At 46.6% G+C, this 19,287-nt stretch overlaps 1 protein-coding gene across 1 annotated transcript; it reads right to left on the bottom strand.

Moving 5' to 3' along the window:
- Positions 1-10,770: 10,770 nt before the first annotated feature.
- LOC139576106 (aspartate aminotransferase, mitochondrial-like) lies at positions 10,771-18,317 on the bottom strand. Its single transcript, XM_071401787.1, has 10 exons — positions 18,129-18,317; positions 15,313-15,469; positions 14,495-14,623; positions 14,338-14,397; positions 13,930-14,091; positions 13,638-13,742; positions 13,263-13,413; positions 12,983-13,148; positions 12,643-12,793; positions 10,771-12,478 (listed from the first exon to the last, which is right to left on the bottom strand). Exons 1-10 carry the CDS (start codon positions 18,209-18,211, stop codon positions 12,356-12,358), a joined length of 1,287 nt encoding a protein of 428 aa, XP_071257888.1. The 5' UTR covers positions 18,212-18,317; the 3' UTR covers positions 10,771-12,355.
- Between the last annotated feature and the right edge of the window lie 970 nt (positions 18,318-19,287).

Raw genomic sequence — 19,287 nt, 5'->3', positions numbered from 1 at the left:
TCTACGGCTGGCCATGCTTTCCACCTGGCTACCCCTACCCCGGTCAACAGCACTGCACCCCCCACAGCAACTCGCCCAGGCCTTCCCCATTTCTCCTTCTCCCAAATCCAGTCAGCTGATGTTCTGAAAGAGCTGCAAAATCTGGACCCCTACAAATCAGCCGGGCTAGACAATCTGGGCCCTTTCTTTCTAAAATTATCTGCCGAAATTGTTGCAACCCCTATTACTAGCCTGTTCAACCTCTCTTTCGTGTCGTCTGAGATTCCCAAAGATTGGAAAGCAGCTGCGGTCATCTCCCTCTTCAAAGGGGGGGACACTCTTGACCCAAACTGTTACAGACCTATATCTATCCTACCCTGCCTTTCTAAGGTCTTCGAAAGCCAAGTCAACAAACAGATTACCGACCATTTCGAATCCCACCGCACCTTCTCCGCTATGCAATCTGGTTTCAGAGCTGGTCATGGGTGCACCTCAGCCACGCTCAAGGTCTTAAACGATATCTTAACCGCCATCGACAAGAAACAATACTGTGCAGCCGTATTCATTGACCTGGCCAATGCTTTCGACTCTGTCAATCACCACATCCTCATCGACAGACTCGATAGCCTTGGTTTCTCAAATGATTGCCTCGCCTGGTTCACCAACTACTTCTCTGATAGAGTTCAGTGTGTCAAATCGAAGGGCCTGTTGTCCGGGTCTCTGGCAGTCTCTATGGGGGTGCCACAGGGTTCAATTCCTGGGCCGACTCTCTTCTCTGTATACATCAATGATGTCGCTCTTGCTGCTGGTGAGTCTCTGATCCACCTCTACGCAGACGACACCATTCTGTATACCTCTGGCCCTTCTTTGGAGACTGTGTTAACAACCCTCCAGACGAGCTTCAATGCCATACAACTCTCCTTGCGTGGCCTCCAACTGCTCTTAAATACAAGTAAAACTAAATGCATGCTCTTCAACCGATCGCTGCCTGCACCTGCCCGCCCGTCCAGCATCACTACTCTGGACGGTTCTGACTTAGAATATGTGGACAACTACAAATACCTAGGTGTCTGGTTAGACTGTAAACTCTCCTTCCAGACTCACATCAAACATCTCCAATCCAAAGTTAAATCTAGAATTGGCTTCCTATTTCGCAACAAAGCATGGGTGAGGAGGAGAGGGAAGAATTGTCTCCACTGGAAGGAAGATGAGAGGAGAGCAGCTGAGGGAACGGTCTTGGAACAAAGGAAATATCCAGGAGCTAAGCCTAAAGCAACAAAGGCTTCATCCTCAACCACCAGCAGCACCAGAAGAACCAGGCAAGCACCTGGTTATCTTAAGGAGTATGTGGTCGAGTTTCCGACATCAAAGGGCAAGCCCACCCGAGCTCAAAGTGGTGATGGATCAACTGTACGTTTCAGCAATCAACCATCCCCTCTGAGCCAAGAACCGGAAACTGCTTTGGAGCAGGAAAGTGGTCCACAGGAAGAACCCATGGAGGTGACTCCCACAGCACAGGTTGACCAGCTTCCTGAGGCAGGCTCCGGTCACCCCTTAACTAATGGGAAATCATCGAGGCACTCTAGACGGAGTGGTAGTTCGACCAGTGGATACCCCTTTGGAAGTGGCCATGGCAGCCGCCATTCACTAGCCCTCAGCGATTCACAGACTGCTGTCCTACAAGAGAGGATGAAACTATTAGCTTTGGAGGAAATTGAGCGTCAGATTGAGGAGGAATGACAGGCTGACGAACAATGTCACCTATTGGATGTGCAGGCCCGTAGAGCTCTACAGGAATGGGAATTCATTGCCAAGGACCTGGCACAGCAGCGACAGCACCGTCAAGCCAGAAGGGAATTGGAGGAGGCACGGATGGTCTCATCCTTCCTGGAGAGGAACGAACAGGGAGTAGACCTGACCACCCCTCCACATGGACCTGACCTGTCTGCCTTTCTTTCCCAATCTGCCCCTCTGGTACAGCATGGCACACAGTTCCCGGAGGCTCCGGGGTCAACAGCCAACACGGAGCACGGTGGACAGGCCGCTCCACCAACGCCCTCTATGCCAGTGACACAAGTTAGCATTCCTCCATCTGTACAAAGCATCACTCCTTCGCCTTTCCGCCAATTACCAACCACGGCAAATCGTTCCTCTCGACCAGGGCCAGGCCAGTCCTCAAACATCAGGTGGGAGGGCTCTCACCCAATTCCGGCTGCCACCAATGGAGGGTCTGGGACAGTAGGGGACCGGCCCATTGAGGCCACAGTAGGCTCATCAGAAGTCCCGGGTTTATCCTTCACGCAACCAGAAGAGGGAGCCAACATTATGAAACTTCTAGTAGCCTCAGCCTATGGAATTCCCAGACCCAAACTGCCATACTTTGAGAGCGGAAAGGAGAGTGAATTTGTCCTTTTGGAAATGGCATTGGAGAGCCTACTGGGGATTCACAGTCATCTGTCAGAACGCTACAAATACCAAGTACTAATGGATCATTTGCGGTTTCCCAGTGCATACCAGCTGGGCCAATCCTTTATGCACTCCGCAACACCATACACTGCCGCTCTCCAGGCCCTGAAGGCGAGATATGGTGAGCCACGTCAGCTAGTCCAGAATGAACATCCTGAACACGTCTCCAATTAAAATGGGAGACCATGCTGCCTTCCAAGAGTTCTCCCTGGCTGTCCAATCCCTGACCTCGATGCTCCAATCCGTTAAAGGAGAAGACGGGAACGAGATGAAATGTGGCTCCCACGTGGACAGGCTTCTTAGCAAACTTCCAGTGTACCTCAGAGACAGTTTCATTGAACATTGTTTGAACAAGGGCATCCTGAAAGAGGGCTCGAGAAGCACTTATGCTCTCAGAGACCTGGCCGCATGGTTGGAGGTGAAGGCAAAGGCGAAGAGCATCGCTCACCAGGCCACAATCTCAGCCATAGCCACCGGGGGAAGGAAGGAGTTTGAATGCCAGGAGGGACAGAAAAGGCCAAATACCACTATCATGTACTTAAATAGTGAAGCCGGGGAGGAACCCGGGAAGAAGACCCCTCTCAAGAGCAAGAACATCACGTTCCAGCCTTACTGCCCATATTGCAATAGTAAGGGGCACTTCCTTGGCTCATGCCCCAAGGTAAAAAAGCTCACTCAACCTCAATTGAAGGCCTGGATCACTTCAGGCGAGTGATGCTACAAGTGTGCCCGTAGCCATAAGGCGGAGACCTGCACATTGAGGAAACCCTGCAATCGCTGTAAGGAAATTCGTCTCACAGTGTTGCATGATGTAATTCCCCAAGCACAGAAGGAGCAGAGTATGCTCATGGTAGGAGCTGCAAAGGAGCTGTACCTCGATCAGCATAACCGGTCTCCAAGGGTCATGTTGAAGGTGGTCAAGGTCACTCTCCAAAGTGAAGGGAGAAGCATTGATACATTCGCCGTTCTAGATGATGGGTCAGAAAGAACAATCATTCTCACGGCGGCCACCCGTCAGCTTAACCTGGAGGGGACCCCCGAGACCCTTAATCTCAGAACGGTGCGACATGATGTTATCCAAATGAAAGGCTCTGCTGTGACCTTTAGCATTTCACCTTCAGGAAACAGGGATGTGGCCTATAACATCACCAATGCCTTCAAGGCAGATGGCTTGAATCTCGCAGAGCACTCCTGCCCGGTAAGTGTTCTACAGAAACAATATCCTCATCTACGAGGATTGCCTCTTCCTAACCTGGCCAGAGTAGCGCCACTTATCCTGATTGGGTCAGACCACCCACATCTCGTCACCCCAACTGAGCCTATACGAGCTGGACCAGAAGGAGGGCCCATTGCTGTCCATACATCCTTGGGTTGGGCTGTGCAAGGTCCAGCCCATCTACTTCTCTCCACCCAAGCTGTACAGTCACAGCAAGTCCTCTTCACCAGAAGCAATCCAGGTCCATCCCCCTGTGCAGCCACTGACCTCCTTCGGAATGTAGAGATACTTTGGAAGATGGACACCTTCTCCAACCGGAAGCTACAGGAGGTCACCCGCTCGAAACATGACTCCTATGCATTAGATCTCCTGGAGAAGCGCACCACCACCACTGAACTGGATGGCGTTCAGAGGTACGCGACCCCACTGCTACGGGTGTCCAACCATCCTCCTCTGGCAACCACAACACGGGCTGTACTCCCACTACTGCGTGGAACGGAGCAACGCCTGGTGAAGAATCCTGAGCTTGCTGAAGTTCATAACCGAGAGATTCATAACCTTGTGAAGGCAGGCTATGTCACAAAAGTGACCGCTCATGAAGAGGGAAACCCACTCAGCGAATCCTGGTATCTCCCTCACTCCCTCACCACGTCTACTCCCCGGACCAACCTTAGGTCATTCCTTGCTCGGTGTCCTTCTACGGTTCCGGCAGCACTCTACAGCCATCAGTGGAGACATCAAAGCCATGTTTCATCAGATTTGTCTACTGCCTTCCGACACCACACTGCTCCGGTTCATATGGCGAGATATGGAACTAGACGCAGAGCCCACCATCTATGAATGGCAAGTACTCCCATTTGGCACCACCTGCAGTCCTTGCTGTGCCATATACGCTCTGCAGAGACACGCACGGGAGCACCCAGACAGTGACCCAGAAGTATGGGATTCAGTGGAAAATGCCTTCTATGTGGATAACTGCTTACAGAGCATTCCATCCACGGCTGAAGCGAAAGCACTCCTTGATAAAGTACGGAATCTCCTGTCCAAAGGGGGATTTGAGGTCCGACAGTGGGCGAGTAACAGAGCGGAGGTTATCCAGCACCTCCCGCCACAAGCCAGGTCCAGTAGCAGTGAACTATGGCTATCGCAGTCTGGCACTAACCCACAAGAGCCCACTCTAGGACTGAGATGGAGCTGCATACCGGATACCCTTGGGTACAAGCACCGCTCAGCCCTGAGTACCGAAACCCCCACTCTGCGCACCATCTATCGGACCCTGGGCAGTCAATACGATCCCCTTGGGTATATCCTGCCATACACAACCCGGGCCAAAGTCTTAGTCCAGGACCTGTGGCAGACCAAGAGGGACTGGGATGAACCGATCCACCCGGCTGACCTAGTGGAACGATGGATCTGTTGGGAAACAGAGTTATCGGAGCTCTCTGAGGTCCAACTGCCAAGATGTTATGTACCACCCTGTGCTGAACAACTGGGATCATGCCTGGAACTGCATGTGTTCTGTGACGCTTCAGAGCGAGCTCATGGGGCGGTTTCCTATCTAAGAGTGGAGGATAAAGCAGGCCACACCCATGTCTCCTGTGTCATGGCCAGGTCCAGGGTCGCACCCAAGAAGCAGTTGTCAATGCCTAGGCTGGAACTCAGTGCTGCCCTTTCCGGAGCCCAGTTGGCCTCTACCTTGCGAGCCGAGCTCACCTTGCTCACCTTGGTCATCTACTGGAGTGATTCAACCACTGTATTGCCCTGGCTCACATCGGAGTCCTGCAGGTATAAGGTGTTCATCGGAACTCGCATTGCGGAAATCCAAGACCTAACAGAAGTCCAGGACTGGAGGTATGTTGATAGCATAAACAATCCTGCTGATGACGTTACTCGCGGTAAAACCCTTAAGGAACTGGCTCAACCCCATCGCTGGAGCTTGGGACCACCATTCTTGTCCCAACCAGAGAACGAGTGGCCGACAGCCCACAGGCGTGCGGCCCCTCCGTAACCAACTGAAGCTCATGAGTTAAGGAAGTCCGCCCAATGCTACAGCATCTCTACGGAACCAACAACAGCTCTCCCTGACCTAGCACAATCCCAAACACTGCCGGATCTGATCGCCGCCACAAACCAGACCTCAGGTGGGGTGGCTTCTATACCCACCTCCCTCGCGGCAGAGACACTACTCCTCCAGCATGCACAAGCAGTTAGCTTCCCTGAGGAGCTAAAAGCTCTGAAAGCCGGTAGGGAAGTTGCTAAGGAGAGTTGTCTTCTCTCTCTCGCCCCAGAATATGATCAAATCCTTGGAGTGATCAGAGTCGGAGGGAAGCTGCGCCAAGCAGAAGTTTTGGACCCCGATGCTATCCACCCAATTATCCTTGACTCCAGACACCCTCTTACCAGGCTCCTCATCAAGAGTTATGATGAGAGGCTTCTCCACCCAGGGCCAGAGAGGGTCTATGGGGAGATGAGGCGGAAGTACTGGATACTTGGAGGACGAGGAGCCATTCGTAAGCACCAATACGCCTGCGTAGAATGTCAGAGATGTGGCTCCGGCCCGCGCCGGCCCGCGCTCTTGGTCTGCCACAGGTCCTGGACTAAGACTTTGGCCCGGGTTGTGTATGGCAGGATATACCCAAGGGGATCGTATTGACTGCCCAGGGTCCGATAGATGGTGCGCAGAGTGGGGGTTTCCGTACTCAGGGCTGAGCGGTGCTTGTACCCAAGGGTATCCGGTATGCAGCTCCATCTCAGTCCTAGAGTGGGCTCTTGTGCCCAAAATGGCAGATTTACCCCCTGCTCGCTTGCGCCTCCTCAAACCATCCTTCTGGTCAACAGGAGTAGATTGCTTTGGCCCCTTGACAATCAAGCTAGGTCGTCGAGTGGAAAAGCGCTGGGGCATTCTATTCAAGTGTTTGACAACTAGGTGTGTCCACCTGGACCTACTGGAGAGTTTGGATACTGAAGCCTTCCTCATGGCCCTACGGCGGTTTATCTCCCGACGGGGGAAACCGTACAAGATCCTGGCAGACGCCGGTGGCGACACAGCCAGATCTTGGCTGACCATTTCTGGGCCCGATTCATTTGGGATTACCTACCAAGCCTACAGCACAGAGGGAAATGGCGGAGAGAAATGGCCAGCCTGGAAACTTGTCAAGTAGTAATGATGGTGGACCCTCAACTGCTTCGAGCCTCCTGGCCGGTGGGACGTATCACTAAGACCATGCCTGGGACCGATGGTCGCCAGTGGAGATCCAGGTAAAGAACCGGACATATATCCGGCCAGTTGCTCGACTAATTCCTCTCCATGAGATGACGGAGGATGGGGAGCAATGAGCCTTTTTGAGGAGTGTGGAATTTAACAAATTTCCAGGGTGGCTGTAGAAAAGGCCCATGGAGTTGGTGGAATAATCCTTTAATTCATGGCCACTTACTCAGCTGGGCCAGGGGCGCTTTAATTAGGTCAGGCGGCAATGACCGACAGATCTCATCCCCATAAAAGGAGGAAAACGCCATCGCCTGATCTCGCTGCTTTCTCTTCCTTAACTCCGTCTGCTCCAGAAGTTCTGTGCGTCCATGAATCCACACTACTCAGTAAATATACCACTTTATGGTTAAAGGAATTCCTGCCTCAGTCTCATCCATTCCTCTGTCACCTGACACGTGACCACCTGTTCACCTTCACTGTCAGTCATCCTACCTGTCCAGCTACCCACACAGATTCCACTAATCTTTCAATGTCATATTGCACTTCCTAAGGCTTCCACTAGATGTCAACAGTCTTTAGAACCTTGTTTGAGGCTTCTACTGTGAAGGAGGAGAGCATGAGAGCTGTTTCAACCAGATGTCTGGTAGAGTGCCATGAACTGGTCACGTGCATGGCCGTGAGAGCGACCTGCGTTCCATTGCATTTCTAAAGACAAAGGAATTCTCCGGTTGAAACATTATTGAAAAATTATGTTAAAAACATCCTAAAAATGTATTCTATACATCGTTTGACATGCTTCTATGAACTGTTATATAACTTTTTGGACTTTTCATCTGAACTTTCGCCTGGACTTGCCCGCGCCTCGTGAGTTTGGATTGTGAACTGAACGCGCGAACAAAAAGGAGGTATTTGGACATAAATGATGGACTATCGAACAAAACAAACAGTTGTTGGGGAACTGGGATTCCTGGGAGAGCATTCTGATGAAGATCATCAAAGGTAAGTAAATATTTATAATGCTATTTCTGACTTCTGTTGACTCCACAACATGGCGGGTACCTGTATGGCTTATTTGTGTGTCTGAGCGCCGTACTCAGATTATTGCATGGTGTGCTTTTTCCGTAAAGTTTTTTATTCTGTGCATAACAGTTGTATCTTTTATCAAAGATTATGATGAGTATTTCTGTAAATTGATGTGGCTCTCTGAAAATTCGCCGGATGTTTTCGAGGCACAACATTACTGACCATAACGCACCAATGTAAGCTGAGATTTTTGGATATAAATATGAACTTTATCGAACAAAACATAAATGTATTGTGTAACATGAAGTCCTATGAGTGCCATCTGATGAATATCATCAAAGGTTAGTGATTCATTTTATCTCTATTTCTGCTTTTTGTGACTCCTCTCTTTGGCTGGAAAATGTCTGTATGTGTTTTTGTGACTAGGCTCTAACCTACCATAATCATATGGTGTGCTTTCGCTGTAAAGCCTTTTTGAAATCAGACACGATGGGTAGATTAACAAGAAGTTAAGCTAGCGGAACCCCTAGCCGTAAGAAGATAACCCGCCAGCTGTATGTTCCTAATGTCGTCATTCAGCCACGACTCGGTGAAACATAAGATATTACAGTTTATAATGTCCTGTTGGAAGGATATACGTGCTTTCAGTTCGTCACATTTATTTTCCAGCAATTGAACGTTAGCTAGCAGAACAGAAGGCAAGGGCAGATTATCCAGTCATCGCCTGATCCTCACAATGCATCCTGATCTCTTTCCGCGAAACCTACATTTCCTTTTCCAGCGAATATACGGGGATCTTGGCCTGGTAGGGTGTCTGTAGTATATCCCTCGCGTCCGACTCATTGAAGAACTCCTCATCCAATTTGAGGCGAGTAATCCCTGTTCTAATGTTCAGAAGCTCTTTTAGGTCATAAGAGATGGTAGCAGCAACATTATGTTCAAAACAAGTTACGGCCAATGCGAAAAAACAAACAAAATAGCATGGTTGGTTAACTTGTTCTCTGTTAATAAAAAAAGAAAAAAGAAAAGAAAAGGAAGATGACAACTGAAATAAAAAGAAAATGTCATGCTTTTTCAATTGTTATGACTTGACTGTTAAGAACTTAATGTTATGCCGTTATGTTTGCACTTTCTATTGAAAATGATGATGTTACGGAGTCTAGTTGATAGGTATTCGACTACCCGGACTGTTCCCCGGACTTCGCGTGTAGGGATTTGTACAATGCATGAACTAGGCTATTGAACTAGACATTGGTGTCTGTCTTTATTCCTTTATCCAACATATCATACTGAAACACTTGGGTCAAACGTTTTGGGTAGCCTTTGGGTGAATTTCAAACCCATTCCTCCTGACAGAGCTGGTGTACTGAGTCAGGTTTGTAGGCCTCCTTGCTCGCACACGCTTTTTCAGTTCTGCCCACAAATGTTCTATAGGATTGCCTCATGATGCCATCTATTTTGTGAAGTGCACCAGTCCCTCCTGCAGCAAAGCACCCCCACAACATGATGCTGCCACCCCCGTGCTTCACGGTTGGGATGGTGTTCTTCGGCTTGCAAGCCTCTCCCTTTTCCTCCAAACATAACGATGGTCATTATGGCCAAACAGTTCTATTTTTGTTTCATCAGACCAGAGGACATTTCTCCAAAAAGTACGATCTTTGCCCCATGTGCAGTTGCACACCATAGTCTGGCTTTTTTATGGCGGTTTTGGAGCAGTGGCTTCTTCCTTGCTGAGCGGCCTTTCAGGTTATGTCAATATAGGACTCATTTTACTGTGGATATAGATACTTTTGTACCTGTTTCCTCCAGCATCGTCACAAGGTCCTTTGCTGTTGTTCTTGGATTTATTTGCACTTTTCACACCAAAGTACGTTCAACTCTAGGAGACAGAACGCGTCTCCTTTTTGAGCGGTATGATGGCTGTGTGGTCCCATGTTGTTTATACTTGCATACTATTGTTTGTACAGATGAACGTGGTACCTTCAGGCCTTTGGAAATTGCTCCCAAGGATGAACCAGACTTGTGGAGGTCTACAATTGTTTTTCTGAGGTCTTGACTGATTTCTTTTGATTTTCCCATGATGTCAAGCAAAGAGGCACTGGGTTTGAAGGTAGGCCTTGAAATACATCCACAGGTAAACCTCCGAATGATTCAAATGATGTCAATTAACCTATCAGAAGCTTCTAAAGCCATGACATAATTTTCTGGACTTTTCCAAGCTGTTTAAAGGCACAGTCAACTTTGTGTATGTAAACTTCTTACCCACTGGAATTGTGATACAGTGAATTATAAGTGAAATAATCTGTCTGTAAACAATTGTCGGAAAAATGACTTGTGTCATGCACAAAGATGTCCTAACTGACTTGCCAAAACTATAGTTTGTTAACAAGACATTTGTGGCGTGGTTGAAAAACAAGTTTTAATGACTCCAATCTAAGTGCATGTAAACTTCCAACTTCAACTGTATGTTTGATGTATTTGATACCATTCCACTCCAGCCATTATCACGAGCCTGCCCTCCCCAATTAATTTGCCACCAACCTCCTGTGTACTGCAGATACATCTTCATAAAACGAGAGTATTTTGTGTTTAATAAAACCAATGATTTTCATAGTAAAATCATGTCCTACACTGGTTCCCAACCAGGGGTACTTGGTCTATCCACAGGGGGTACTTGAGAAGATTCATGAGACCACCAGCCTACTGGTAAAATGCATGAGGGCTATTTCAGGGGTACTCCGGCCAGAGCAAAATTCAGTTGGTGGTACAGTAACTGAAAAAGGTTGGGTACCATTGCCATAGTCCAACGGAATCAGTTCAGTTTCTTACATTTGGTTTGACAATATTCTTGTTAGAAAGAAATACAAAATAAGCCCAGTTACTTCAATGATAGATATTTTTTTAATTGTTCAGAGAAAGACCTGACCGATGCTCCATATTGTTTTATTATTTTGCGCTAACCCGAAAATGGTGACAGAGCAGCTTAATCTTCATGAGTAGACAGCAGAAAGGTGAATTTCCCTGCACAATCTGTCTTGTTACAATCAGAAAGACACACACAGAGAAAATGTTCAAAGGCTGATCATTGGAGCAAAACAGTGTCTATACATATATTAATAGAAGTTCTATAACCTCTTGGTTCTGAAACAGAGGGGATAGGAGTCGCCCAGTGATCTAAATAACACTTGTAAAATGCCTTTTCTTGTGGAAATACAAGAGCACCATCATAGGACAGTCTATCCTTTTAAAGCTGCAATTTAACTTTTTGGACCAAATTCAAATGGAATTGTTTAGTTATAGATCAGTCATTGTCATTGAAAGCAAGTCTAAGAAGCAGTAGATCTGTTCTGTGCGCTGTCTCTGCTTACCATTAAGTTTCATTTTTTGCATCTTACTTTCAGTTTTGTACACCAGCTTTGAACAGCTGAAAATACAAAACTTTCGGTTATTGAAGATATATTCCACAGCGGTTTAGATGGTACAATGATTCTCTACACATTACTTGTCAAACTGAAATTAGGCAAACTATTAGAATTTTAGCAACCAGGAAATGGCAGAGCGATTTCTGTATATTGCACCTTTAAAACTTCAAACCATTGTTTGGGGGGGGTGAGGAACATTCAGTGGGCATTTAAGACTGGCTGGCTGACTGCTCACTCATCAACACTTAGAAGAAAGACCCCCACAGTAGACCCTGCTCTTAGTGCAAAAAGCACAAAACTTGTACAGTAATATAATTATTTATAGTGAGTATCAAAGACAAGATTATGCAAGTGGAAATGCAAGAGACAGAGGCTGAGTGAAAGGACTGAATGATCATACATTATTGTCCACTTCTAAAGCATATTCAAATATCAATGACCGTATCTCATCTAAAGGTAGTGCCAGACAATCTTATAACTAATTGTTATCTGGAAATGCTGAGTTTTCTGCTACTCTACTGGTGTGGAGGAAAAGTTGAACTTTCACATCCTACAGAAATATGCAATGACAGACAAGAGTTCACAATTCTCACACACAACAGAGCCTAAGTGTTGGTAAACTCATCTGTAGCCTAACAGTAATTTGGACCACAGCAGGCAGAGGTTTAAAAGAAAATATTAACCTGTCATTATTAAGCCATTTATTAAGTTAATTAATATTAACCTTTAACATACAATAAATAAGAGTAGAAGAGAGACATCAGACATCAGCTCATTAGTCAAATGTAGGGCAGATCATTGGACCATCACTAAACAACCTTTGACATGGTGGCCTCCCTACCGCGAGGAAGGTTGAGGTCAAAGTTGAACTTGACGATGAACAATTGACAGTCTTTAAGAATGTCCAGCTCCTCTGTAAGGGTTGGGTGGGGAGGGCAGGGAGAGTAAAATGACACAAAATGCTATTTTTCAGGGTGTTATTTTAATTTGGATTGTGTCCAGCACCACCGTGCCCCGCTGTTTCTCCCAGCATTCTCCTTTTTACTTAGTGACGGCGTGGATTCCATGCGCTAGGTATCCCACATTGCTGGAAGTGACGCCTGCCATGGAGATTCTACCATCCTTGGTCATGTACACTGAAAACTCCTTAGTCAGACGCTCAACCTGGGGTAGACACACACAAACACCTGGAGTCAACGCAATTTATCATTATACTAGAACTTAATTCCAACTGATGAATATGACCAATATGAATATAATAATGTCTTATAAGGTTGTAAGGTACAGGTGTGGATATAAAGAGTGGGTGTGGTCGTTTGTGTGTGTACCTGTTCAGGCTTGAGGCCTGTGAAGCAGAACATGCCGATTTGGTCGATGACATGCTGCCAGTTGTGAGTGGAGCCCTCGTTCTTCAGGTTGGCCGCCAGCTGCTCCCTCATCTTGATGATGCGGTTGGCCATGCCGTGGACCTCCTCCAACCTGTGTAGAGAGGTTAATCAGGGGGGTTGATGAGGAAACAGAATGGAAGTTGTGTGTAGAGACAGGAGACCACTCCAAAGAGAACTCCGATACCTTCCTAGGCAGTCAGCTAGATTACGAAATCACAGGATCAGTTAAATGGGCAAACAAAATTTTTGGGGTCGTGTATATGTGTGTATGTACACTTACCAGATTTTATAAAGGTCTGGTGTGTTGAGAATAGTGGCAGCGATTCTGGCTCCATTCATTGGAGGGTTGGAGTACATTGGCCGGATCAGAATCTTCAGCTGAGACTCCACCCTCTTAGCTTCCTCGGCATCGTTACACACCACAGTGAACCCTCCCACTCGCTCACCTGTCAACACACAGACAGGTAAGATACCACACCGGTGGGAGTTTTTCCCCATTCTCCTATGTCAATACCATAGTTTGTGAGTGAGATTTTGTGTGTGTGTATAATGAGACCGACCGTAGAGGCCCATGTTCTTAGCGAAGGACTGAGACAGGACAATTTTGTGGCCCTGCTCGATGAAGTGACGAACAGCCCAGGCATCACGATCAATATCTCCACTGGCAAAGCCCTGGTAGGCCATGTCAAAGAACACCAACAGGTCCCTTTTCTGAAGGAACAGCAGAACAGGGGAGGAGTTATTATTAGGACCGTGTGTGTAAATAGTTGTCTGGCACAGTAAAGATGTCAGTCTTCACACAAAACACCTGTAGGCACTGGGCAGTAAAGCTCTTCAGCAGTAGAGTCCCAACAGTGACAGAGACTTTAGCTAGTTAGGGCATTTACAGAGAAATCACCATTGAGGTCTTTCATATCTATGGTAAGCACACTCACCTTCACCAGGTCAGCGATCTCCTTCCACTGCTCAGGCTTGGGGTCCACACCGGTGGGGTTATGGGCACAGGCATGCAGCATGATCACACTCTTCTCTGGCATTTTCTGTATCAGAGGGAAAATAGTGTTACACTAACATTCAAATCAGATTCTCATGACGGAAATAGACCCCCACACCGTAACCTTATTAAGTCAACATAACAATATAAAGACAGATCTCAGAAGACATGGTAATGGTCCTCCATGTCAGTGTTGAATCATACAACCCCCCCCTTTCCCATCCCTCTCTCACAGAGATGTCGTCGAGCGCCCCGTTGAAGTCGAAGCCGCAGGTGGAGGGGTCGTAGTAGCGGTAGGCTTTCAGCTGCATGCCAGCATCTCTGAAGATGGGTGTGTGGTTCCCCCAGGAGGGCTTGGGCAGGTACACGTCACGGGACGCACTGTGGAAGCGAGACTAGAGAAAAATATAATGAATTAACTGACTGACACCATACACACTCCGCAGTACTACCGGTATGAAGATAGTATTGTTTTATAGAACACAATCATTTGTAATGCATATATATTATAGAGAAGGCAGTCATTTCAGGGTATGATAGGCTGGTGCACTGTTCTAGGGGGCTATGGGCCCAAATGGAACCGTGGTAGTGTAGGTGCATTCATTCTCTTCCTGTTTAGCTGTTAAGAGGCAGGTCTTTACCAGGAAGTTGGCTCCAATGCACAGAGAGCCGGTTCCTGAAATGGTCTGGACAGTGATGTTCTGAAGAGAGGAGAGAGATGTTAATAGCATTTCTATCATTCACTTAACACACCGACAGCAAATGTGCTTCCAAGCTACCACCCACGCATCCACTCACCCTGCCACTCTTGAGGACCTCGCTGTCAGCCCCCAGGGCTAGCTGAGCGCAGGACTTGGTGAAGTCCCCCAGACCACCGATGGCCAGATACTCCTTATCCAACTGCTTGGAAGAAATCAGAGCCTCTGCCTAGAGAGAGAGAGAGATAGTCGGGAAGGATGGTAGAGAAATAGTGAGTGTGAGGGGAAGTAGAAAGGTTTTTAATGATGACATTTCCTCAGCATCCACTTCTTGACTGATCCAAAGCCCTGCCAAATCAAAGATAGCGTAACACACACAGCTGGGGTTTAGCAGGGCTGTATGAGCTGAGCTCAGAACGACTATGCAGAAATACTGTAAATGTCTAACACATGGGTCTGCTGGAGCCTGCACCTCAAACTTACATACATAAATGTATGCAAACACACATCCACACAGTAATAGAGGTTCCATATGGTTATACATTATACGAGTTAAGCTCAGGATGACAGTGCAGAAATGCACCAATCAGAAACACACAGGCCTACAACTCCATAAAAGCTTGTATAGTGAGAATCAGCTCAATAACATGAAAACCACCGTCTTCATGCTTCTACGTGTTTGTTAACTGATCCGGTTCTTACATAAAAGGGCTAATAGCAGTGTGACAGGATTGGCCTTTCACCAATGCTGAGCTCGGGATTACAAAACAATAAGAGCCGGCGTAGCTACTCACCTTTCCTGTGTGGAGTGAACCTCAAAATATGAATGGCTGGGTGAAACTTGGGATAGTTATCTAGTCCCTGTCTGTGTGTGTGTGGAAGCCTGGGTAGTTACACTGGTTGTCATGGTATTCCTACCTTGCGGACACAATCGAGCACAAAGGGTTTGCCGTGGTCGTCCCTGTAGGCCCCCACCCCCAGGTTCATCTTCTTCGGGCTGGTGTCCCTCTTAAAGGCCTCCGACACCCCCAGGATGGGGTCAGGGGGGCCCATCTGCACTCCACCCCACCATGAGCTGCAACATAGGGGAGGGGGAGAAACAAACAGAAGCAGCTTAATTTAACATAATTTTGCAGACTTGTGTTCTTATTTGTTTCACAGTAGACACCAATGGATGAGTTTCTTTTTCTAAAATCACTCAGTATAGGCTTATATTTCTCCAAGACACTGGACTTAAAATAAAAGACAAACTCAACAGTAAACAGTACTATACTCTGCTCAAGAAACGGTTGCCCTCACCCAACCAGAGGAGAGTAGCACCACCCACCCACAGTAGACCAACACTCTGGACTATGACCTGGTGAATGCCTGGTCATCCCCCAGTACATGCACAGCGAAAAGCTAGACACACACACATTACAAAATCACCACTACACACAGTTAAAGTCTGTCGAGGTGAAGGGCCCGGGTTGGATGGCATTAGGGGGAGTCACTAAAAGGGAGGAGATGTACTGCACTAAATACATGACCATCTCTCTCCATCGCCACTACACTACCAGAATGACAGCTCTAAAGGGCAGGGGGAGTGGTTGAAACAAAGGCAACGATTGGTTCTTTGAAATTCAGAACAAATTCATTCATCATATCTTTGGATCTGGTCATTAGAGCCTGGTCTTTTTTTCACACTGACCCCACCAAGCTGATTATCCATCCAATACTTCACACTTCCCTTTCCACACACACACACACATGCTCTCACACATACAAATGCTCTCAAACACAAAACGATTCCATCCCCCTGTATGGAATGTGTCTTATGAGGAGGAAAGAACAGAAAATTAGCAGGGGCCCAGTTCAGGAACTAATAGAATTACACACACACACACATATGACCTTGCCCCTGACCTCTTCCACATGACCTTTGAAAGAGGGGAAAGCAGGGCCTCTAATCTTACATATTCCTCTCACTGCTGTACTGGAGGCTATAGGCCTGCTGAGGCTGAACTAGAGATATGTTTAAAACATTGCATGGAAAAAAATGTAAGTTGACAGCAAGACTCCCAACAGAGAACCACATCTGTTTTAGACAGCCTACATTTCTATTGGAACCTTCTGTAATATTGCACTCTCTAAAACCATGTTGTGTCTGATGCTACTCACCAGTGTGTACTGCTACAGTAGTATGTTTTGATGTCAAATGTAGTGGTGAGCCACTATGACTTGAGCAGTGATACTCCGCAGCTCATTGAGATTCAGGTTCAACGGTTGTGTTCAAACACCCTGGAACTCACAGCAATACTTAGAGCCGAATGCTTCGCAAAGGGCAGCAACGCCAAGACCGCAACACAAGACTATAGACAAGAATGATGACATGACACCCACCTTGAGTTTTAGGGAACACACTGAACAGTCACCTGTCATAGAGCCTGTTTATATAGCATTATAGAACATCCTTACAGAACGTCCATTGTCCAATAACAAAAAGATCGCAGGCGACTAAAATTGAACACTCTGCTGATCAGAAACATTGGGACTGCACATTAAAATCAGATCCTCAATCAGTAAAACTGATAACAAATATGAATACTTGTTATCTGATTCTGACAAATCTGTTATCAGAGTGAGAAGAACCTGAGTATATTATCAGCCTACCCACTGGTTCATATTGCTACTACTATCAGCAGTTTGTGCGATCTACATACACACAGAACCTTTGTACATTTTAACTTGTGAGATGTCGAGCATATATAAATATGCTTGGTATACACTTCATAGGCCCAGGGAGTACAGTGACAGTCCTATTTATGCCAGCACCAATGAGGGTCAATCCAATGTGAAGTCACAGATTTGAATGTACACTGCTAATGGACTAAAATGCACTTGAATACAGACCGAAATTATTTTTTAATGAGAATAATGTAACACTCGGCGCACGGTGTTCTAACAAAAACCGACAGTGATGCAGAGTGTATTTGCAGATGCTTTTCGAATACATAGCCTGTTTTCCAGATATGTGGAGCGGTATCTTATAAGCGAGCAGAGTTTGTCCTCCAAGAAAAAAGCGAAAGGACACCGGTTACTGTCGTCACATCTCCGTAGAAACCGGGACATCACTTGGCCAATCAGCGACCAGGGGCCTGCACACCATAACCAATGATCACGCTAGAATTAGGGAGCTACGGTATGCGAGGGAGATCAAACCGAGAAAATACGTCGAATCTCAAAGGCTAAATGCCTCTGTGACCCTAAAATTGAAAAATGCTTTAATAATTTACCTTTCACAGGACGAACTGAATGATCACTATGACAACATACCACATGCCACTGAAATCTGAATAATATTTTTACAGAGCCACCAAATAACAGTATCAGTATCCATAGCTGGAAAGTAACCTTGCCAAGTTCGATTGTAAGTGAACTCGTTGAGCTTTGAAGTCTACAAGTATGACTTGACTAAAGCCAAAGATATGAACGGGACATTTCAGTCACGACAGGCGGCGGATGGATGAATGCGAGTTTCAATCAGTTAGCAAACCAAATCAAATGTAATTTAAATATTAGGTAGGTAGATAGCTAGCTACACCACAATGAGAGACGTAAATGCATGACCACTTCGGACCCCCACTCAGTAAACTTGAAGTTAGGCTACTTGAGTCATTGCGGGCATGGCTAGCTAGCTAGCTATTCATTCAATGTCAAACATGACAGTGCAGAGATTGCATGTCTGGTATTACCTGTTACGGGTAGACAAAACTCCCAGGGATGCGGAGAAAGTCCCAATACTGGAGATTGCCTTGCTGGACTTCAACAGAGCCATGGTCGAGCAGGTGGCCTGGGCGCAGAATGACAGAAAAAGCAAAGAGTGAGGATATAAATCGGAGGGACAACAGAGGCACTCAAGCTTCTTTCTTCTTCGATGAGGTTTAACGGTTTAACGCAGGTTTAACGCATCTAATAAATGTTGCATTACCGCCACCTACTAGACTGGAGTATAACTTGCTATTTGCTTAAAAATAAATACAAATATTCAACAAATACCTTACCATCTAACACTACACTCACAAAAAGTATAAATAAATACCATACTCCACTATTTAAATATATTTAGTCCTACTTCAGGCCAACAGCCTGAAAGGATGGGACACCACCACTTAACACACCCTGTAATTCTTACATTTAAGTCATTTAGCAGACGCTCTTATCCAGAGCGACTTACAAATTGGAAAGTTCATACATATTCATCCTGGTCCCCCCGTGGGGAATGAACCCACAACCCTGGCGTTGCAAGCGCCATGCTCTACCAACTGAGCCACACGGGACCATTCTTCTGATGTCATGTCTCGCACACCCAAATACCTCTCTACAGCTGCCACCACACCCTCTATTTTTTGCGACTTACGTTCTATCCCTGCAGTACAGTTGATGACCATTACTATAAATGCCAAAAATCCAATCTTACTGAAACATATATCATTGATGGTTTATCCCCCTGTACTGGTAGACATCTACTACTCACACCACTCCTCTCAGGATCCCTCCCCCTTGACCCCTCTTCATCTACTTTCTTCACTGCCTCAGCATATGACAACTTCTGCACTACTCTAATCCTGGAAACCTCAACCTGCCTCTCTCGCACGGGACAATTCTGATCCACAGCCCCATGGGCACCCTTACAACTAACACATACCACTACTTTCCCCAATGCTACACGTTCCTTTGTCTCATGCCCTTCTGTACTATTCTCACACCTAGAACCTCCCTCCTACACACTGCTTCCACATGCCCATAAGCTTGATACATGTAACAACGTAATGTAGTCAGCACAAAGCTCGTACAGGATAACTTATATATCCTAACATCACTTTGTCGGGCAAAGACTCAATATCAAAACTC

This window comes from Salvelinus alpinus, chromosome 5 (genome assembly GCF_045679555.1).
Source record: "Salvelinus alpinus chromosome 5, SLU_Salpinus.1, whole genome shotgun sequence".
Lineage (NCBI taxonomy): Eukaryota > Metazoa > Chordata > Actinopteri > Salmoniformes > Salmonidae > Salvelinus > Salvelinus alpinus.
Note: the sequence above shows the minus strand (reverse complement) of the source record. Positions and strands in the feature narration are given on the sequence as shown.

Bases quoted from the DNA above. Each gene is read 5' to 3' on its own strand.
- LOC139576106 (XM_071401787.1), bottom strand. From the start codon at position 18,211: ATGGCTCTGTTGAAGTCCAGCAAGGCAATCTCCAGTATTGGGACTTTC. The intron at 13,743-13,929 runs GTGAGAGAGGGA...CCTCTGATACAG, and splicing joins GGGCGCTCGACGACATCTCT to AAAATGCCAGAGAAGAGTGT. The intron at 13,414-13,637 runs GTGAGTGTGCTT...CTGTTCCTTCAG, and splicing joins AGATCGCTGACCTGGTGAAG to AAAAGGGACCTGTTGGTGTT.